This window comes from Coffea arabica, chromosome 1e, assembly GCF_036785885.1.
Source record: "Coffea arabica cultivar ET-39 chromosome 1e, Coffea Arabica ET-39 HiFi, whole genome shotgun sequence".
Classification (NCBI taxonomy): Eukaryota; Viridiplantae; Streptophyta; class Magnoliopsida; order Gentianales; family Rubiaceae; genus Coffea; species Coffea arabica.
In genome coordinates, this window is record NC_092311.1 from 35,358,217 (window position 1) to 35,382,003 (window position 23,787).

General features: G+C 35.7%; 1 protein-coding gene across 1 annotated transcript; it reads left to right on the plus strand.

Annotated features, from left to right (window-relative positions):
* Window positions 1–18,019: 18,019 nt before the first annotated feature.
* LOC113689140 (probable 2-oxoglutarate-dependent dioxygenase AOP1) lies at window positions 18,020–23,690 on the plus strand. The gene is made up of 3 exons (XM_027206965.2): window positions 18,020–18,475; window positions 18,675–18,996; window positions 23,232–23,690. The coding sequence occupies exons 1-3, from the start codon at window positions 18,105–18,107 to the stop codon at window positions 23,478–23,480; spliced, it is 942 nt and encodes a 313-aa protein (XP_027062766.1). The 5' UTR covers window positions 18,020–18,104; the 3' UTR covers window positions 23,481–23,690.
* Window positions 23,691–23,787: the final 97 nt, after the last annotated feature.

Sequence of the window (23,787 nt, forward strand, 5' to 3'; positions counted from 1 at the left end):
TAAATCAAAGGGCCAAGTTGCCTTGTAATATGTTGGGGATACAAGTCAAAGGCACACGTTGAGTGAAGAAATAAATTCCAAGTGCTGATCATGTTCAAAGCATCTAACGATGAGACACGTAAGAGCCTTGACCGAGACCCCTTGTAACAACTAAATGTTGCGGGTAAGGCAAACAAAAAAAAAACCCTGAAGTACCTGACAAACGAAGGAAGGTACTTGTTGTTGGAGTATAACCGGCGGATGATGGCTGTCCCTTGCAGCAGCGGCTGCGTGATGATATAGCTGAAGAAAAAAAGCTCGTTCAAAAGTTGTGGCCTAGACGTGGCTATTTATAGGGAAAAAATTTGATGAGAATCCGAGCCAAAAAGAAAGTCTCCGTCCGTAAAAATTTGGGAAGGAAGTCGATTCCTTGTTGGAATGACTTTACTGAGCCGAAACGGATTTACCAAGAGCCTCGTGGACTATGTCAGTAATTTCCAGCCAGGTAGTTTACTACGGTCAAGAATTCTAATTTGGCTTGGGATCGGTCAATCATGGTTGATATAGGAAAAGTCTTGTGGGCCACGAGAGAGTTATATTGGAAATTAGACACCAAAACTTGTTTGATGATGCACGGTGGACTTGAAGCTCTGGCATGATATGTTTTGACCTTGGGATTGATATCGCTAAATGTTCCATGGATTGGTGGCCCCCGCATGGTCATCTTATGACCAATTCAAAAGCCATGAAATTGTAAAGCTTTAAGTCCATTAACGGACTTTGTTATAAGACTCCAATATGGAGTAATTCGGCCTCGGGATTTTCCTAATCATCATCAACATCGAATACTATTTGGAATTCAAATACTACTTGGAATCTGGCGGGCATGTTGTATGGCTTAATCAAGACCCGTGACTATGAACCCATATAAAGTGTGAAGTTCAAGTGAATTAATCAAGATCCATGGCTATATCGTATGAATTAATCAAGACCCGTGGCTATATTGATGCTTAAATTTCAGCCTTGTGGCATTCAAATCAAATTGGGGAAAAAAATGAAGAATGTCGAAACTTGTCCGTTCAAGTTTTACTCTTCGCAAACAAGTTTCGAGGGGGCATTTGTAGACAATGAAATTTTAATTAAATTCTAAAAAATTACCATTGGTCCTTAAATCATTTTTATGATTTATTTTCATCCAATCGGATATTGCCATATGTCATGTACACCTGGAAAAGTTGGTTATTAAATGGCCAATTATATTTGGTCACGTGTCAAGTTGAGGTGTTCCAAATCAATTTAAATTGCAGAGATATCTCCACCAACCAAATCACATCATGTCACATGTCTATTGGATAAATATTTAAATATTTATTTCTTATTAAAGGGATAATATTTAGAGTTTTTTAATCCAAGTATATTTCTTATATACTGCAATAGCTTGGCCAGTCAAACGGCGCCACGTCACGTGTCCCTACGAATTTGGCCAATCGATGAATTACTTATCTCTTTATTAATAAATATAAAATGAAGAGATAATATTTGACTGGCACAGTCCTAATATGACTGCACGTCTTGCAAGACAAGTAAAGTGGTACACAGGTCTTCAACTTCTACCTCTTGCTACAACTATAAATAGGGGTCTCTCAACCAAATCAAGAATATACAGAGACACACACCAGGAGGCATCTCATACACTCAAGTGGTGAAGTTCCAAGCTACGAAGGTCTAGGTCTTCAAGCTTTTCAAGTCTTCCATATATCAAGGATTGAGCCTCCAAATATTTTCAAGTCCTCCAAATCTTCCATATCAAGATTTGAAGGAATCGGTGGTGGATCCAAGAACAAGCTGCGAAACCCTTGGATTGGCGTTCGAGGAGAAAAATCGAGGGAAACTCTCCACAAGTTCAAGAAAATTCCAGAGATTGTACTCACATATTTTTCTTAGATTTATATATAACATATTTGTCATGTATATTTCTTGTTTCTGCAGACTTGAAATTTTATCGCATACAATATCATCGATCAAAATCTCGGTAGTAGAAAGGGTATGCTCTGTAGAGCACACTTTGAATGGTTCCCAGTCCATCACCTTCAAGAGTAAGTGGGGAGACACAAGTTTTTTGCCCTAAAGATAGCTCCCTTAGGCGACTGCCTCAGCCACTTCCAGAGTAACCGTACCACGAAATTGCTTTGCTAAGCCAGTGAAAAAAATACCACTGTGATCCGGGATAACACAATACCTATACTATAAGCATCTTTAACTTGGGAAATAGCAGCATTAAAATTAACTTTAAAGTGGCCTATTTCTGGGGGTGACCATCAAGCAACGTCATGGTTAGTACTATGATTTGCAGGGCTTGTGTTAGCTTCTTTAAAAGCTGCATGGAGACAAGACACTGTTAGGTTCATGACTAAAGGATTATATCCCACATTGGTCCGAGAGATAGAAAAAGAGTGGTTAATATGTAAGTAAGGGTCCGAGACCTAATGGCTTAAGTTTTTTTATTAGAGTTGGGTTTTTGACTTATATATTGGACTCTTTGATAGACTCTCTCGAGATGTTTCCGCCTATCAAATTAGTATCAGAGCTTCAGGTATTCTCTTCTTAGTGGTGAACCGAAGTGCTAAGGAGTTTAGTTAGTATTGAACCAGGTGTGCTATGGGTTTGGCAGGGGATCCGGTTGGTGTGAGATGGAGCCAAGGGTTGGTAGAGATCCAAAAAAAAAAATCCATTTGGAATGTTGAAGAAGAGTGAGTCCATATTTGGGAGAAGAGGTAACCTTAAATGATAAGGTGGGCTTGTGTTGAGTATTAAAGTGGGCTCGAAAAAGGGATTATAAATTTGGATTTTAATGTGGGGGTTACTCATGAAAGAGGAGATTTGTTAGATGTATAAGTAAATGGTTATGTCTCACATTGGTGCAAGAGATAGAAAAATAGTGGTTAATATATAAGTAAGGGTCCGAGACCTTATAACTTAAGTTTTTGGGTCAGAGTTAGGTTCCTGACTTACATATTGGATTCTTTGGTGGACTCTCTCGAGATGTTTCCCCCTGTCAGGCACAAATGAGACTAATGCCAGAGGATCCTTGCATTTTTGATTGTGCAAATAAGAGTTTCGAGCACTACAAATCATAAAACATAGGAAAGCAAAGTACTCACAATCATCGCTGGAGAACTTTCGTATCATTTCCTTTGCCCAAAGACACACATTGTCGTGTTGTGTCAGCATTTCTGGATTTTTCGCTCCTAGAAAGATAGCGCCCAAACCTGAGTTGACATTGGGCAGTAAAATAAAGTGTGGAGAAGATCCCTATTAGCTTCAGAACATAGTACACAAATGAGGTCACCTAGTACTCGCCGTAGATTATCACAAGTAGGAGGAGAATAGTGACAAACAGGCCAAAGTAGATGTTTGCACTTACTGGGAGTATTAAGAGACCAAAGTTGCTTCCATACATGATCCTGTTCTCCGCGGTAATTGCCTTGATCAGTCAATTGTGTTGAATAATCTCTGAATTCATGGTAATATGGTAAGCACTTCGTAGAGTGAACTTACCATTCTTTTTGTGATGCCAAACCCATTTATCAGTTGCTCATACTCTGCCTAGAGGAATCAATTTGATGAGCTCTGCTTCTTCAGGCCAGAAGATATCATCATTTAATGAAACATCCCAACATGACAACTCATTATCTATGAGTTCACTGACACGAGCATCAAGAGGAGGATGACAGCAAGGTGAATTAAATAGGAATAAATGTGTTCTGGGTAGCCACCTATCACCCCATATGCGAATGGAATTGCTAGACCTGACTCTCAATCTGCAACCAATATTTAGCATCTTACGACCTTCAAGGATATGATGCCAAGTGAGGGATGGACTCAAGCCCAAACTAGCCTGCAGGAAATCAACAACTGGGAAATATTTGGCTTTAAGTATCTTGGACAGAGGGGTATTTGGATTACTTAAAATTCACCATGCTTGTTTAGCAAGCATAGCATAATTATAAACTTTAAAATTCCTAAAACCCAATCCACCAAGTTCCTTAGTAACGCAAAGTGAGTTCCAGCTCTTCCAGTGCATCTTTTGCTTGTCCAGACTATCATTCCACGAATATTTAACAGCCATGGATTGAATATCTATAAGAATATTATCTAGAAGCAGGACGCAGGACATTGAATAAGTAGATATGGCCTGGATAACTTATTTGATAAGATCCTCCTTTCTTGCTCTAGAGAGAGTCTTTTGTATATATAAGTAGATATAGCCTGGAAGCACTTGTGTATATATTCTTTTATAGTAAGGTTGGGGCTTTAGGAATTACAAGTAGTGAACTCAAATCCCCCTCCCCTTCCCGCTTCATAAAAATCTCATCGCTGCCTTGCTTAGAAAACAATTTTTAAATATACAAGGATGGAGTTATACGTCAATGGAAAAACCTAAGTTTATCAATGCATTTGGAAGAGGCTCAACCCCTAACCACTGGCCTTCCTTGAATATTTGTATTCCATGAACATCTTGCAGAAGTAGAGTTATGAGGTTCTTATCATAGTGTTCATTGTTGAATTCAAAACCTCAATTGATGACTTTTTTAAGCCAAAATTGTTGACTTTGAAATCTTTGGCCTAAGTTTCTAAATCCCGCATCGGTTAGTTTAACATTTGAGAGGTTGTTTGAGAGCTATAAATAGCTCTCAAACAAACCAATTCAAACACACCAAGCAAGAGTTAATAACTTGCTTCCTTCTCTCTCTTTGTAATATTTCTTCTAGAGAAATATTAAATTGTCGGTAGTGTCCGAGGACGTAGGCAAATTAGCCGAATCTCGTTAAATTCTGGTGTTTTATTTTATTGTCTATTTAGTAGCTATATTTGTAGTGAGTTATTGTGCAATTAATTGCAAATATAGGTGATTCTGTCTAGGAAATTAGTACTTAAGCAGGCCAGTGTACCTCACCAAATATTTCCTGGCAATTACCATTTTGCAATTTTAGGTACAATAATTTACTCGTTATACTTTAATTTGGTAGAGCTTCCGCAACAATTGGTATCAGAGTTCGAGATTTCTTAGTATGCTCTGTGGTTGCAGTATAGTCTTATCTTCCACATCAGAAAAGATTTCTTGGGCTATTGTTACTCTACATTTAGGAGCTACTAAATATAATTTGTAGAGATGGCCGAAAGTAGATCTTCATCTACAATGCAAGCATCAACAAGCTCGTCATTGTCTATTGTGGCAAGAAATGCTATGATGAATGCAAAATTAAATGCGGAGACATTTGATGGTACCGGTCATTTCGATATGTGGCAAAGTGAGATTCTAGACGCATTCTTTAATCAAGGTCTAGACATTGCCATCGAAGAAGAGAAACCAGAAGAGATTGAAGAGAAGGAATGGAGGACGCTAAATCTTTTAGCGTGTGGTACAATTCGATCGTGTCTTTCAAGAGAACAAAAATATGTGTTCTCAAAAGAAACCTCTGCAAATAAATTATGGACTGGATTGGAGGAGAAGTTCTTGAAGAAAAATTGTCAAAACAGGCTCAATATGAAGAAGTGTTTATTTCGCTTCACTTATATTTCTGGCACAACTCTAAGTGATCACATCACTAATTTCAATCAGTTAATCACTGATCTGATGAATTTAGATGTGACATTTGAAGATGAAGATTCGGCTCTCATGTTGTTGGAATCTCTTCCTGAGGAGTTTGAACATCTTGAAACAACTCTACTCCATGAAAAAGCTGAGGTGTCACTCAATGAAGTTAGCTCTGCCCTGTATAACTACGAGTTCAGAAGAAAAGACAAGCAAAGTAGCAGAGATGGAGCAGCAGAAGCTCTGGTAATTAGAGGACGCTCACAAAACCAGAGAAAGGGGACGAGAGCTAGATTCAAGTCGAGAGCTAGATTAAGCAAAGATGAGTGTGGCTTTTGCAGAGAAAAAGGGTACTGGAAGAAGGACTGTCCAAAACTGAAGGGTAGACCTGACAAGGAAAAAGCTGTTACGGATTCAAATGTAGCTGAGTGCATTGATAAAGATTCAGACTTTTCATTAGCTGTCATGCCTACTGGTCATTCAAGTACATGGCTATTGGACTCAGGTTGTAGTCATCATATGACATGCAATAGGGAATGGTTCTTTGATTTCAAGGAACAAGAAGGTGGAGTCGTCTACATGGTAGATGAGACCACATTAGCAACAAATGGGGTTGGTTCAATTCAGCTGAGGAATCAGGATGGATCAATTAGGATTCTAACTGATGTCTGATATGTGCTAGAATTGAAAAACAACCTCATTTCTGTGGGAGTACTAGAATCAATGGGCTACAAGGTGTCGGCATATAATGGAGTGATGAAAACATTTCAGGTGCATTGGTGCTAGTGAAAGGAATCCGAAATAATAATAACTTGTATTACTATCAAGGTAATGCAGTTGTTGGAGTAGCGGCAGTGGCTTCCAGTGATGATCGAGAATTGAAAGTAACCAGATTATGGCATATGCGCTTAGGGCATGCCGGAGAAATATTCTTGAATCTTCTGATGAATCAAGAACTATTGAAAGGAGCCAGTATTTGCAAGTTAGATTTTTGCGAGCATTGTGTCAAAGGGAAGCAGATAAGGGTAAAATTTGGCACTGCAATTCACGATACTAAGGGTATTTTGGATTATGTACACTCTGATATGTAGGAACCTTCCAAAACAACTTCTCTGGGAGGCAAAAATTATTTTGCTACCTTTGTCAATGACTTCTCTTGAAGAGTATGAGTGTATACTATGAAGGCAAAAAGTGAAGTATTGGAAATTTTCATCAAGTGAAAAAAGATGGTGGAAACTCAAACAGAAAGAAAGATCAAACGCCTTCGAACAGACAACGTAGGTGAATACACTAGTGATCCGTTCATGGAGATCTGTGAAAATGAAGGTATTGTTCGGCACTTCACAGTCAGAGATACACCACAGCAGAACGGGGTGGTAGAGCGTATGAACCGGACATTGGTGGAGAAAGTTCGGTGTATGTTGTCCAATGCTAGGTTGGGCAGACAATTTTTGGCTGAGGCTTTAGCATACACAAATCACCTCATTAATCGCTTACCATCAACTGCTATTGCGCGGCAAAACGCCATTAGAGAAATGGTCGGGAAAACCTGCTACAGATTATGATTCCTTACATGTGTTTGGTTCTACTGCATATTATCATATTAAAGAATCAAAGTTGGATCCAATGGCGAAGAAGGCGCTTTTTATGGGGATCACGACAGGGATTAAAGGTTATCGCCTTTGGTGTCCCGAGACGAAGAAGATAATTTTCAGCAGGGATGTCACCTTTGATGAAACTACCATGTTAACAAAGGTAGATGTACAGCAGAATGATGGTACTCCCCAACAGGTGTAGAGCACTCCTAAGCAGGTGGAGTTTGAAAGAAGCATTATCAGACCAACAGTGGATATAGGAGCAGATGAAAGGACTCCTATGGTAGAAGAAGAATCAACTGAAGAAGATGTTCTAGTTGAAGAACTTCCACAGCAACATGAATCAATTGCAACCAGTAGGCCAAAGAAGATAATCAGAAAACCTGCTCGTTTTGCTGATATGGTGGCCTATGCATCCCCAACCATAAATGATGATATTCCTGCCACTTTCAATGAAACAGTTCAAAGTTCGGATAAAGAAAAGTGGAGGATTACAATGGATGAAGAAGTACATTCCCTTCATAAGAATCAAACATGGAGGCTAACCAGTCTTCCAAAGGGAAAGAAGGCAATCGGATGCAAGTGGGTATATGCAAAGAAAGAAGAATTTCCTGACAAATCTGGAGTTCGCTATAAAGCAAGATTGGTGGCTAAAGGCTACGCTCAGAAGGAGGGAATTGATTACAATGAAGTGTTTTCTCCAGTCGTGAAACATTCCTTCATCAGAATTTTATTGGCTTTGGTAGCGCAATTGGATCTGGAACTTGTCCAATTAGATGTAAAAACGCAGTTTTTACATGGTGACTTGGAAGAGGAAATCTACATGACTCAGCCAGAAGGATTCAAGTTGCTGGTAAAGAAAAGATGGTGTGTAAGCTTGACAAATCGTTGTATGGATTGAAGCAATCTCCAAGGTAGTGGTACAAGCGATTTGACAAGTTTATGATGGTGCAGAGGTACACAAGAAGCAAATAGGATGACTGTACATATTTGCGCAAGCTACGAGATGGATCCTACATATATATTCTCCTTTATGTTGATGATATGTTGATAGCTTCCAAGAATCAAGGTGAGATTGAAAAATTGAAATCTCATTTGAGTCGGAAGTTTGAAATAATGGATCTCGGCGAAGCCAAAAAGATTCTCGGCATGGAGATCAGCAGAGATAGAAGATTGGGGAGATTTTATTTGACTCAGAAAGAGAATCTTAGTAAAGTATTAAAAAGGTTTGGCATGAATGAAAATACCAAACCTGTTAGTACTCCACTTGCACCTCATTTCAAACTCAGTACATCGTTATCTCCAAAGAATGATGCAGAACGAGAATATATGGCAAAAGTACCACATGCAAATGCGGTGGGTAGCTTGATGTATGCTATGGTGTGTACAAGGCCCGACATTTCACAAACAGTTGGAGTTGTGTGCAGGTACATGCATGATCCTGGCAAGGAGCATTGGCAGGCTGTGAAATGGATTTTATGGTACATTTTGAACATCGTAGATGTTGGATTAGTATTTGAGCGGGATGAGAAGATTGGTCAAGGCGTAGTTAGATATTGTGATTCCGACTACGCAGGTGATCAAGATACACGTCGATCAACGACTGGGTATATGTTTACACTTGCTAAGGCACCAGTCAGTTGGAGGTCTATTTTACAGTCAACGGTTGCTTTATCTACTACAGAGGCGGAGTACGGAGGCTGTTAAGGAAGCAATTTGGCTTCATGGGTTGCTTGATGAATTGGGAATCGGACAGAAGTCTATCAAAGTTCATTGTGATAGTCAGAGTGCTATTCATTTAGCAAAGAACCAGGTTTATCATGCAAGGACGAAGCATATCGACGTACGGTATCATTTTGTGAGGAAGATTTTGGAAGATAGTACGATACTACTTCAAAAGATTCAAACCAAGGAGAATCCTGTTGATATGCTTACGAAGGTTGTGACAACTATCAAATTCCAACATTGTTTGAATTTGATAAATGTTGTGCACAACTTGAAGATTGGCGCTTGACAACGCATTTGAAGACACCACCGAATTTTGAGGGCGAAGATTTGTATTTTGGTAGAATTAGAAATTATGCCAAGGTGGAGATTTGTTGAATTCAAAGCCTCAATTGATGACTTTTCCAAGCCAAAATTGTTGACTTTGAAATCTTTGGCCTAAGTTTCTAAATCCCATATCGGTTAGTTTGACATTTGAGAGGTTGTTTGATAGCTATAAATAGCTCTCAAACAAACCAATTCAAACACACCAAGCAAGAGTTAATAACTTGCTTCCTTCTCTCTCTTTGTAATATTTCTTCTAGTGAAATATTAAATTGTCGGTAGTGTCCGAGGATGTAGGCAAATTAGCCAAACCTCGTTAAATTCTGGTGTTCTATTTTATTGTCTATTTAGTAACTATATTTGTAGGTATATTTGTAGTGAGTTATTGTGCAATTAATTGCAAATATAGGTGATTTTGTCGAGAAAATTGGTACTTAAGCAGGCCAATGTGCCTCACCAAATATTTCCTGAGAATTACCATTTTGCAATTTTAGATACAATAATTTACTCGTTATACCTTAATTTGGTAGAGCTTCCGCAACATTCATAGCTTCCCAAGGCTGAACTGGGGTCTGGGCTTGCAGGTTAATTGTGGATCGTCATACCTAAGTCATAATTGTCAAAATTTCCCTCAGTCAATCGTAGTCCTTCATAGATCAGATCCAAAATTTTCTTGCCCGACTCTCTCACTACAACTGTACATGCTCCTATAATCTCTCTGCAAATAGAAAAATACTTCCTCAGCCAACCAAATTCAGAATGGTAGAATTTAGTGTTTATCAAAATGTAGAAGCTTGATGCAATAAAATGATCTTTTGCAGTAGAATCGAAAACAGCCTGGACTAACATTACAATATAAAATCAATTTATTGGCTAGAGAAAAGCACTTTATCAAGGCTCATAAAATTATTTTTTCCAAACTCAAGAATCAGATGCTGTTTAGGACTGATAGTAAATATATAACGGTATCTTGCTAGGCCAAAATTTAGTGCAACCGTCAAGAGGATGACAGTCATGTTGCAAAGATCCACGAAGCTAAAAGAGGCTTCCCACCATAAAGTTAGAAAACTCATTTTGAAAACAAGCGGTCAGGAATCCACCATGTAAAGAACGAGATCAATATTAACATAATTTGGGGGTAAATGACTTCCATAATCCTTCAACTTTTACTCACGGTCCTATTTCGTCCTAAACTTATAGAAGTGTCTATGACGTCACTTAACTAATAAATTTTGTCCTAAATGATCCTTCTAAGCCTAATCTATGTATGACATTTTTCAATCCCTCCCCCAGAGAATTGATTTCATGCCTATTTTTCTTCTCTATATTTGAAAATAAGGCATGTTAACTCTTTTTTTCATTCATAGTTTTGGTTAATTATTTGATACTTGGTTAATTTGATTAATGAAATATTTTAACATTCTCTTTCTATCAACTTACATAAGAATATGAAAACAAACATCAAGTTTAATACTTCTTTATTGTTCACAAAAATTTGCTAACTTACTGCCATCATCATTGTTATTATTTAATTCAAATTCTAATGAAAAAAAAGACAGTATTAAAAAAATAAACCTTGATCTAACATTAGTAAGAAATGAATTCTAGGGTAAAAAAATAAAGAGACTTTTTTTTTGTATTTTATCAATCTAATAAACTTTTATAACTAATATGAAAGAGTTTGTTACGCCCTGGGTCTACGAACTAGTCCTAGTAACTTTTGAGTAAAATCACCTGTCTAAAATAGTTAACCTATATTACTAAGTAGCCCATAAGCCCATACTTATACACGTAACATTTTCTTTCCTTCACAATAATGTGAGATGTCATAATTACTCCCACTTAAAGATTTTACGTACTTGCAAGGCTTGTCATAATCCTCGCTATCCACTCAGTTATCTACAGATTCTAGATATAGCTCTAGTTCAATGTGGCACTTAGTCTTGTAGGTTTTAGAGGTGATCTTTGTCAAATATGGTACTCTACGGATTCTAGAGGTGGCCTCGTCCAACATGGCACTTAATCCCATAGGTTGTAGAGATGGTACTTCCACTTAAGAATTTTGCATCCTCAGAAAACCTGTCATATTAATCCACGCTGTCCACTTAGTTTTCTGAAGATTCTAGAGATGGCCTTGATCCAACATGGCACTTAGTCCTATAGGTTCTAGAGGTGACCTCCATTGGATGTGGCACTCTATAGATTCTAGAGGCAGCCACACTTCAACATGATACTTAATCCCATAGGTTGTAAAGATGGTCCCGGTTGAACATAGTACTTAGTTCCTTGCACTCGATTTTATAGTCAGAACTATAACACCATTAGCGCACAACTCCTTTGTGCAAATATCATGAGGTTTGCTTTGATACTAACTATAATACCTCAGATTCACAGATTGGCCCAAGTAACTTTTGAATGAAGCTAGGGGTTCAAAATAGTTAATCTAAGTCACTAAGTATCCCATGGGTCCAAGCTTGTATACATAACATTTCCCTTCTTTACTACTGATGTGGGATATCATAATCACCTCCAATGAAGGACTTTGTATCCTCACAAAACCCATCATAATCTAAACTATTCACTCATTTGTGCATGAATTTTAGTGGATGCATTTAATCCCACAAGTTCTAAAGGTGGCTCTTATCAAACGTGGTACTTAGTTCCTTCCAATCATTTATATAGTTGAAACCATAAAACCTCTAACCCTAGGCTTACCCCATGCAGAAATCACCGAGGTTCGCTCTGGTACCAACTGTAATACCTCAGATTCACGGGCTAGTTCAACTAATTTTTGAGTAAATCCACGGGTTTGAAATGGTTAAACTGAGTTACTAAGTAGCTTATGGGTCCAAACTTGCATACATAACATTTTCTTTCCTTCCCATTGATGTGGGATATCACAATTGCATCCACTTAAGGACTTTGTGTCTTTGCAAAATCTATCATAATCTAAACTATCTACTTAGTTGTGTGCAAATTTTAGAGATGGCCTCGTCCAACTTGGTGCACGTAAGAATTTTGCATCCTTGCAAAGGCCATCATAATATAAACTTTCAACTTAGTTGTGTGTGGATTCCAGAGGTGGCCTTTGTTCAACATAGCACAACATAACTGTCAACTCAGTTGTGGAGGCCCCGTCATAATATAAACTTTCAACTCAGTTGTGCAGGGATTCCAGAGGTGGCGTTTGTCCAAAATGGCACATCATAATTGTCGACTCAATTGTGGAGGCGACCTTTGTCCAACATGCCACATCATAACTGTCGACTCTAAATTGTTGAATTAGTCATGTGCAGATTCCAAACGTGATACTTATTCCCCTTGTGTAGACTTAGTTGTGTGTAGGCGGCCTTTGTTCAACATAGCACAACATAACTGTCGACTGAGTTGTGGAGGCGCCTGTCATAATATAAACTTTCAACTCAGTTGTGCATGGATTCCACAGGCGGCATTTGTCCAAAATGGCACATCATAACCGTCGACTCAATTGTGGAGGTGGCCTTTGTCCAACATGATAAATCATAACTATCGACTCAGTTGCGCTTGTGGATTCCAGAGGTCCCCTTGTGTAGACTTAGTTGTGCGTGGATTCTAGAGATGGCCTCTATCCAATGTCTACTCACCCTACTCTAAATTGTCAAATTAGTCTGTACAAATTCCAAATGTGATACTTATTCCCCTTGTGTAGACTTAGTTGTGTGTGGATTATAGAGATGGCCTCTATCCAATGTGTACTCACCCTACACAAAGACCATGATAACATTGGCCTTTGTCCAATGTGTACTCACGCTACACAAAGACCAACTATAATGCCCTGAATTAATGAGTTGGCCGAAGTAACTCTTGAGAGATGGCCCTTGTCCAATGTGTACTCACACTACACAAAGACCAACTATAATGCCCTGACTTAACGAGTTGGCCAAAGTAACTCTTGAGTGGAGTCACGGGTTTAGAATGGTTATATCAAGTTATTAAGTATCCTATAAGCCTAAGTTTATATACATAACATTTGCTTTCCTTCCCACAAATGTGGGATATAGCAACTACAGATTTTACAGGTCGAAAGAGAAATATTAGTTCTGAAAGCAAATTTAGGTAATTTAAGGGTGTTAGTTCTCCAATATGCAGATTTATGAATTTAATCCACCAAATTATTCTATTGAATATTGAAATGCATTTTTTCCCCTATTTGGTTCAGCCTTTTTTTGCACAATAATTTAACCTATTATGTTTTTCTTCTCATAAATTAATATAAATCTCACCGAGCTCTATGATAGAGCTAAATTTTCTTGTACAAAAGTATCATAAGAATCCAAAGATCGCAATAATTCAGAGGTTTGATTGTACAATCAGAACGGATAGTGCATTCATCATGTGCAACATCACGTTTGATGAAAAAGATTACCTATTATTATAGTCTGAATATGATAACGAAAACCGAGTTTCAGTAAAAGGGAATCACCTAGTATTCTAATAAAAAATAAAATTGTTTATGTTATCAGCAAGCCAGGATTGAATATTTTGCACAATATAAGAAGCAAATACTGGAGGCAATCGTGACGTCTTAACCATTCTTATAAATTTGGATCAAGGTCAGCAAGTTGAAGCATCATTAGTAAATAAAACAAGCGTTAGCCAGAGTGACAAAGACTTCTCAAATTTTAGTAAATGTGTACTGTATCTATATAGTTGTATAGTATATTTTCTCAAAACTTTGCAGCATTATTGGCTTCATATCAAAATTATTCTCCGTGGCGGTTGAGTTGAATGCTGCTAGGAAGCTCTGATAATTTGAAAACTAGTATTATTGGCATCATATCAAGATAATTTATTTTCTCTCCGTGGTGGCTTCATATCAAAATAACGAGTGATCATTAGGCATTCTTTTAAAATACCTTTCTCTTTTAGGGTCCCTAAATATTATGACGTTGCATTGCAGTTATTACATATATTTTTAAAATAATGTTCTTCTTCTTTCTTTTATTTTTACTCAGATCAGAAAGTCTTGAAGAAAATAAATTAGGTATATCACTTTACCTTGCAATTTTGCTATCTCTAATTTCACCTTCCCGTATCATATTCGAAAGAAAGAATAAAAAAAAAATAGTTGGAGAGATAGCTTTATCTCATTACCAAGAAATCAAGATCAATAATTGGAGATGGACAAAAGTCTCAATGTCTCTGCCGATTTTGTCTTTACCTTTGTCAATCATTTATCTAATGCAATAATTTGGTGTTTATTTTTGTAAATGAGATTGTTCCTTAAATACATTTAGAACATCTAGTAGAGACGGCATTAGTACAATTAGCTAATCACAAGAGATTTCAAAAGGACCTTCCGGCGGTAGGTCTGATGAAGTTTGCAACGTGTTAGGATTAGTAGTTTTCAGCTTCTCTCTAGCTGTTTTAGTAGTTTATGGGCTCTTTGATGTTAAAGTAACTAAACCTTATTTTTTGGCCTGAAAAACAATTATTGTTTTAAGGGCACATTTTCTCTTTCACCATCAATTAATTCGAACTATATTTCTGCAAAATCACAATTCTAAATTCCAAATTGGCAAACTTCTTGATCAAATTCAACCGTTTCTGTATCCCAATTAACGTGCATGTATCGAATTGCAATGGTCAAGAAAAATAGCAAAGAAAAATAGCAGTGGTCAAGTTAGAAGGTTAATTAATTATAAGAACAGAAAGTAATGATTGGGAGAGCAAATTCTTTGGTTCCCATTCCTAAAATTGGTACATTGCCTGAGGTATAGACGAGAAGGGACAGTGTGAAAGTGCTCTTGAGGAGTGAAAGATCAGATGGTTAATATAGCATAGAAGGGAGATCAGGGGCCTCACAAGCTTAATTTTGCTCCATTTAGGGGTAAATTACTAATTTTCTACTTTGTTACACAATTTTTCAATTTACTTCACCACATTTAAACTGTTGTTAGATTATTTTTCAACCCAATTAAGCAAAGGACAAATTTTTAGGAAATAAAAATTATGAGTCCCATCTGCCACAGGGTATAGTGATGTTGTACTACAGTAGAAAATTAAATTCGAGCCATCCATTAACCTATTTTTTGCACAGGGCATTAATTCCTAAACAATAAAACTACCATAACTTGATTCCAATAAAACTACTAAAAACTTGACTTGACTCAAACACATCTAAATAACAATTTAGAAACTTCTATTTTGTAGGCTTGATTTAGTATGCCAACATTGCCTCCATTAAATCAAACTCTCTTTTGGATCAGACTCACCATCATCACTATCAATAATCTTCTTTCCAAATTCTGTAGACGTCAATTTGAACTCTTCATGTTCAAGTTTTTGTTGCTGGAATATTCCACGCACCTGGACAAATTCATCTAGTCATTCAATTCGTTTTTAACTTGCTACAATAATCCACGCATTCGGATAGACCGTTTTCGTCACATAATTTGATATCAATTTGTTGACAACTCACTTTGTGATTCCAATAATCACAACTTAACTGACATGATTCTTCTCCAATCATTGTTAAACATTCGCAATAATTTGCCAATTCTCGGACCAATCTTATGATCAAATTCTTCACCAATAATGCACTTCAAGACCAACCTTGTGGTCTTACTCGATCAACTGACTTCTTTACAGAAATATTTATGCTCTAACTCTGATAGCGGAAAACACCCAAGACTAACTTTGTAGTCGAGGCAATTTTTCAATATTCACAAGCACTCCAAGATCAATTTCCTGAATCTAGGGCTCTAATACCAGATGTAGAATCCAAAAAATTCCACCAAAAAGTTGTAGGAGATAAATTTAATAAAACCAATATATATGGGGTGGATGATAGGGTAGCAATTTACACACATACAATTACGTGTGGGAGAAAGAGGAATAAATCAACAATATATCATTAATTACACATAATAATAAGTCTCTCAAAGTTCACTGTTATACAATAATAAGATTCCCTATTTATAAATTAGATGATTTGGCAAATAAGTCTTACAACTATAAGAAATTTTCTAATAAAATATTAAATAATTTTTAAACAATAAAACTACCGTAATTTGACTCTAACAAAACTACTAAAAACTTGAATTGACTTAAACACATCTAAATAACAATTTAGAAACTTCTATTTTGTAGGCTTGATTTAGTATGCGAATAATTTTGCGCATCACATGCTAGAGTCGGACCTTTTACATTATGAACAAGACTCTTTCTTAATTATCAACTGATGCGGGATGCTCGAAAATTCATAGATAGCACCATTATGTTAATGCTAGAGTCAATTGTCTGTAGGTTCGTGTGAGATATCGTCCGCTTTGGCCCATTGGCTCTCCTGATTTTTACCTTTAAAAATGCGCCTCATGTGGTATGGGCAGGCCCCTTATTGAGTAAAATTCTTTCTTCGCTATTGACCGATGTAGGATCTTTGACCCTACTCCTTAAGTCACCAACTATATTCTTGCAATTGCAAAAATACATTGTTTCAATATATATTTTGCAGCATCAATGGCTATAGATGAAGATTATTCTTGATGGTGGTGAGGTAAAGCTTGATCGGATGTTCTTGAATGAAATAGATTTTTGCACATATAAGGCCATCCGCATAGATAATATCATAAATCAATCCTAGTTGGTAGCTGTTCCCAGAAATAAAAATGCAATTATTTGTCTCATTAGCTGTTAAGATCCTTTTGCCTTTGTTCGTCTCTGTTAAGACCTTTTTTATTTTGTCCATCTCCGCAACAACCTCATATTCCTTATCTATTATGTACTTTCAAAGCATTTTAATTTCCATGCTTTCGTCTCCAATTGTCAGTGCTGACGAGGACCAACCTGGTTTTTGAGTCTTGCGACCCTTGATGGACCTCCTTGTATTCGTAACAGCTGATTAAATTACCAGTGATAACATGTAATATTCCTGGGAGTTTGCTTGGTTATCCAGGACTTCTCCTTGTTCTGGTAAATTTTATGCCCAACATAGATCGATGGGAACATAAAAAAAGGCACATTCACACGGTCTACCCTCAATATACATTGTGTGGAAATTTTTTTTAATATCATGTGAAAAGTTATTATCCGTATATTTTTTTTGGTAGGAATATGGTTAGATAGGAAAATACGTCATCCCCACAATTTTGTCGAACTCTCTTTTATAACAAGGGGATCCCTCTAAACATATTCAAACTTTGTTTGTCATACTAGGGTTGCAAGTCCCTTCCACTTACTTCGCCCAAAACACCATTGATGTTTGATTTTTCGTGGTAAAAGCATTATTGTCATAGTTCCCATCCTGTACATACCGAGCATATTTTCTTCAAGCAAAGTCATGTAATTTAACTATCTATTTTTACCTAATAATATCTTATCCAGAACGAGCACAATATGAATATGCAAATACATTACAGGCTTTAGCCAATATTTACATTTCTGTAGAATTTTGGTGAAATATACCCAGCGTCATGGAAGCTTGTCCCCATATTAGTCATGGCTTATTGTGAAACTTGAAGGGCGGTTAACATTCTATAAAACGGAAAGTAACATTTAGATTATCATTCTTCCTTCCACCCTTAATGCTATCCATTTTGGCCAAATAATCTTCTGAAATCTGATCTATATCACCATCAATTGGCTTTAGCTAAATGCAAACATTGAATAGTTAGGAACATTATCTCATAGGAATCATTGGAAATTAATTAGCACTTTATGTGTCCATAAGACTCGAGTATGACTGCTTAACTAACTCTGAGTTGTGATTGTACATGACATGACTGCCTATAAAACATACCAAAAACATCGTACACTTCACTTCTTCAAAAAAACTTCATCAACCACTGCTTCAATAGAAATAAGGAAACCAAAAAAAAAAAAAAAGAGGAGGAATTTGTGAGGAAATGGATTCTGAAACCATAAAGCTTCCGACTATAGATTTCTCCCAACCTGGATTGAAACCAGGAAATCCAGAGTGGGATTCAGTGAAAGGTCAAGTCCGAAAAGCACTTGAAGAATTTGGCTGCTTCGAGGCCTTGTATGACAAAATTTCTCTTGAACTTCAGAAATCATTTTTCGAAGCCTTAGAAGAGCTTTTCAACCTCCCTTTGCAGACTAAGCAAAGAAACACATCTAAGAAGATCTACCATGGCTACATTGGACAATATCCAATTTTTCCACTGTATGAGAGCATGGGTCTTGATGATGCAAACATCCCTGAAAAAGTTGAAAGCTTCACTGATCTCTTATGGCCTGAGGGGAACTCAAATTTCTGGTAAAAATATATTATATATTTGAATCATGTCCTTAATCATTTCCCCTACTAGTTACCTCACAAAAATATTTAATCCAAAAATGCGATAGCGATATTTTCTTAAAATTTCCAAATACAACAACCAGTTTTCTGTGCGCAAATTCATAAAAAAAAAAAAAAAAAAAAAAAATTTCTTGTTAAACTCTTATTCAATATGCAGCAAGACTGTGCATTCCTACTCGGAGCAAATCTCAGAATTAGATAAGATTGTGAGAAGGATGATACTGGAGAGCCTAGGTTTAGAGAAATATATGGATGAGCACATGGAATTAACAAATTACCTTCTTAGAGCAATGAAGTACGAAGGACCTCAAACAACTGAGACAAAAGTTGGACTACATGCTCACACTGACAAGAACATCCTATCCATTTTGTGTCAAGATCAAATACGCGGTTTGCAAGTTCTCACAAAAGATGGACATTGGATTGATGTCGAACCCTCTCCAGGCTCCTTCACTGTCATGATTGGAGATGCCCTTTTTGTAAGTATTCCTTAAATTCATACTTGCTTTTGTCATAAAAATGGTCATCGATATTTGAATACAAAATATTGCGAAGCAAAAATGACAGAAGAGACGAGATGAAGAAGTATGTGAAGGAAATTGGTTAATCTACCAAAATATAGCAGTCATCAAACTGAAGAATTATGGATGAAGACTTGCTTCCATATCCAAAAGCATTTTGCACTTTTACTAAAGGCCTAAACTTAAAATTACTTATTTGGAGTTGAAAATTAAAATTAATGGCCAACATTTACTGATGTTGAAGTTCAAGTATTAGTTCTTTCTAATTACTCTGCATTTCAATATGGTGCAACTTTAAATTCTTATATATCCTCGTAAATGGGATTTTAACACTTTATCCATTAAACCTTCAGCGCTTCTAACACTTCATTTTCTGACGTGATTTTTAACACTTTAGGCTATATAAGTTTCTGGGTTAAATCAGTTTTCATTACTTCATCCTTAAAATTTGTACATCAAAAAATTTCTTATGAATCAAGGAAGAATCGTGTTGTTTTTTCCTGTATTTTCTCAATTTTTCTTTTTTGATTAACCAAAAGAATAACACTTAGAACTAAAGTGATACAAACGCTAAAGACTTGAAGTTAAGGTCTTAAAAACCTCTTTGTTAACTAAATGATAGATTTCGTTTTTTGCATACAAGTTACTCCACTAGTGTACAGGATTAAGTAACCCCAAAAAAAAAAATTCAGGAAACAAAGTGACAGAGCAGTAAATGTAAAGAGGTAAAGGGTTGAAAATCGCCCTCAAAACTTTTAAATTGTTTCATACAAAATTCATGCATTTCGATCAACTATATCTTCACTTGCAATTACGAAGTTCAACATTGACGCAGAAGAAGTTTATTGAATGGGCAAATTACAATTTACTCCCCTGTGGTTTGGTATTTTATTATATAACTCCCCTATAGTTTCAAAAGCTATACATAACCCCTCATGATTTGAATTAAAGTCAAAATAACAAAATTTGCAATTCATAACGGAATCAACTAAAATATCAAAAATACCTTTATGTAAAATTAAAAATTATTTATTAACAGGTTAATCACAATTAATCCCCTTAAAATATACCTCATTTCTCATTTTACCCTCTAACCATTTTTTTTGTCTCACTTTATCCCCCATTGGACAAAATTATCCCTCTATTATTCTAAAATCTTATTTTTCTCTTTTATTTTTTTTCCTTTCCCCTTTTGGGCTCTTTTATTTTCTTTGCCTCTTTCTTCTTTCTTTAATTCTTCCTCTTTCCCAGAAAAATCTTCATCTTAATGATTGAAATTTAAAAAGAGGAATTACAGAGATCTATATTCTCCTTAAATGATTAAAAAATATTCAAATCATTTTCCTAAAATACAATTTTTTTAGCCTTTCAATTCTTTTAATTTTGGGTTTTCCTCTTTCCTTTCTAGTTTCTCATTTTATTCTCAAGAAAATATCATAAGATGAAATTGTGACCTGATTAATAATCATCAATTGAAATTGTGACACGTGGCATCATACAAAAATCAAAATTATTTTTTGATGCCTTTTAAATCTTCACCCAGAAATGTAATTACAAACTCAAAATAAAAATTTCCATTGAGATGGAGTTTTCTATTGGAATGGATGAAAGAGAGAAGAAAGAGAAAAGAAATAAAAAAGAGGGAAAAAGGTAAATGAAAAGTCAAAATAATGGAAGGGTAATTTTGTCCTATAGGAGGTTAAGTGAGCAAAATTAAAGGTTAGGGGGTAAAGTGAGAAATGAGGTATACCTTAAGGGGATTAATTGTAATTAACCCTTTATTAACCATAGAGGGGGTAATGTATATATATTGAAAGCTACAGGGGGTTATTTTGTAAAATATTAAGTATAAGGGGGTTATGTGGTACAATAGAAAACTATATGGGGTTAGAGTATCGTACATATTATGTTTATATATTTTGGTCTCACTTAAGTCATTTTAGTTTTTAAACAAGGGTAATTTTAACTTTTTCATAGGTTACGTTACGGATGATTATTTCTATCATTTTGACACTTTAATTCAAATTATGAGGGGATTATATATAATTTTTAAAACTAGAGGGGGGTTATGTGAAATTAGCTATACCACCGGGGGTAAAGTGTAATTTGCCCTTATTGAATCAATAAAACTAAAAACATGATCTTAGCTACAGAAAAATTAAATGAAATAAATAAATCAGCATTACATAGATTGCATGTGTTTGTCTAACAGATGCCCCAGTAAGTAATGATTAAGAGGGATTGGGATTCTACACACAGTCGATGGTCCAGATGTGTTTAATTTGGAAGGATGCAATTAATTATGGGATGTAACTGCCAGTGAATGACAAAATTCGTAATCAAATTATTTTTCATTGTACAAGGATTTCAATCATCTTTTGCTGTTGGTTCTATACTTTTCTGTTTTTCCCTTATATATTCCCAATGTTATCGATTTTAATTGACCAAAAGAAAACATTAGAAGCTAAAGTGTGACAGGCACTAAAGATTAGGGGTAAAGTGTAAATAACCTTTGTTTGTTGAAAAGCAGATTTGGCTTCTTCCTTATTAGTTACATCTTTTGATTTGAACGTTAGTATTGGGGGTTTAGTAACCCAGAAAATAGTTAGAAAATAAATTGATAGACAGACTAAGTGTTAATGAGGTAGAATGTAAAAACTCCCCCAAAAAATTCAAAAGTGCAAACAAATTTCAAGCATCTAGGTCAGTTACATTTTTCTTGCATTTAAATGTTTCAATCATGAACTAAAAAATAAAAATAAAAAGGAAAACGTGATCTTAGCCACATAATAGTTAAATAAAGTAAATGATCCAACATTAGACAAATTACTATAGCCTTGTCTAACATATGCCGAATCAATACTAATTAAGAGATGCCACAAGTATTAGCGTTTTGGAAAAGTAAAGTTAAATAAAAAAGTGTGTAAATGTGGATATATGCATTTATACAAGTTGTATGTTATAAACCAATTCACAATCGGCATGGATTAGGAAGAATCCAAAAATTTTTAAAAAAAATTAAATAAAATTTTGGGATTTGAAAATTGACACTAGAAGCTCAGGCTTAAACATTTGGCACAGCAACTTGAAAGTAACCCTAAAAGAAATTACTTTTTTCAGAAAAAAAAAGTTGGTTCTTAGAGCAAGGTTCCATTTTCAAAGCTTTAAAAAATCAAAACCTTTTTTTGGAATTTCAGATCATGAAGCTCAAAATGAAAGTTGAAAAGAAATCATAAAATAACTTCTAGCTTGTGATAAGCTATAATTGTTTGATGGGTAAATTACATATAATCCCCCTTGTAATTTCGTCTATAGCCAATGACCCCCCCTCCCCCCCCCAATGTTTCAAAATATTTGCTTCACCCTATATGGTTTTCTTTAAAGTGAAAATTCGACAAAAACTAGCCTGTGTTATGTCATTAATTGAAATACTAATAGTTGCCCTACTTAAATGCTAAATCAATCGACCACTTAATTACTTTGTATAAAAGCGTAGGGAAACTATTTAGATAAATGTAAAAATCGTAGGGTGATAAAATGGATATTTATACAAATCATAAGGGGGTAACATGGATATTAAGATTTGACCACATGCGCTTTTAGAGTGCGTTTGACATAAAAATTGTAATTGATTGTGCATTTTATCTATTTTCCACTTTATATAAGACCATTGTGGAGTTATGTGATTATTTTGAAACCTTAGGGGATCATCTGGCATTATATAAAATTACAGGAGAGTTATAAATAATTTACAAACAGTGATAGATTAATGGAAATGTGATGGGTGGAACTAAATAAATATAATACATTTATAGACATTATTTTTATTAAAATTGACATTAGATTTTCACAATTCATCTAAAATTTTTGTGAAATTGTCTGGGTGGAAAGTTATGTAGAACTGGTTTGTAGATATCATGATCGAATTATGTAACAGTGTTTGCTACTCAGGAATGAATAATTGGAGAAGTTTAGATTTTTTTTTTTTTTTGATGGAGACTCCAACTTTTACAAGAAAAAAAAGAAAGAAATGGGAGGACTTGAGAGTCAAACCAATGATCTCAAGTATTCCTATAAAAAAAAATCAATAAACAATTAGTGCCTTCCCAACGATAAAATGATTGTCTTTTCATCAATTTAATGTATACGAACATAATCAAAATGATTGTCTTATTTTTCTTCTTTTTTGGCAGGCATGGACAAATGGCCGATTGCACTGTCCTTTTCACCGGGTGATGATGACTGGAAATATAGCAAGGTACTCAGCCGGTATATTTTCAATGCCAAAAGCAGGGTATATAATAAAAGCCCCAGAAGAACTGGTAGATGAAGAGCACCCCTTGCTATTCAAGCCATTTGATAATGTTGAGTTCCTCTCATTCCTCCGCACTGAGGCTGGAAAAGGAGCTCAATCTGCCCTCAAAACCTACTGTGGCATCTAAAATTTAGCAGGGAGGCATGACTTGCCAATTTGTTTGCTAATACGTGTTGAATCTGTCATTTAGCAAAACTTGCTTTTAATTTTTGAAAAATTCTATGATTGCCATAGGCAATCATTCCCTCAATTGGTATCATTGAATGATGGTATTGCTCTGTATTTGTAATAATCGAAATTGTTAGCATCTAAGGGTTGAAAAACCTTTTTGTTTAAACTTTTTTCTAACAGAGGATCAATGGTATTTAAGAAGTGGGGAGGGGGAGATGGGATTTAAAACAAGGATCTCTAAATTCTGATACCTCAACCATAGC

Bases quoted from the DNA above. Each gene is read 5' to 3' on its own strand.
- LOC113689140 (XM_027206965.2), top strand. From the start codon at position 18,105: ATGGATTCTGAAACCATAAAGCTTCCGACTATAGATTTCTCCCAACCT. The intron at 18,476-18,674 runs GTAAAAATATAT...TTCAATATGCAG, and splicing joins GAGGGGAACTCAAATTTCTG to CAAGACTGTGCATTCCTACT. The intron at 18,997-23,231 runs GTAAGTATTCCT...CTTTTTTGGCAG, and splicing joins TGATTGGAGATGCCCTTTTT to GCATGGACAAATGGCCGATT.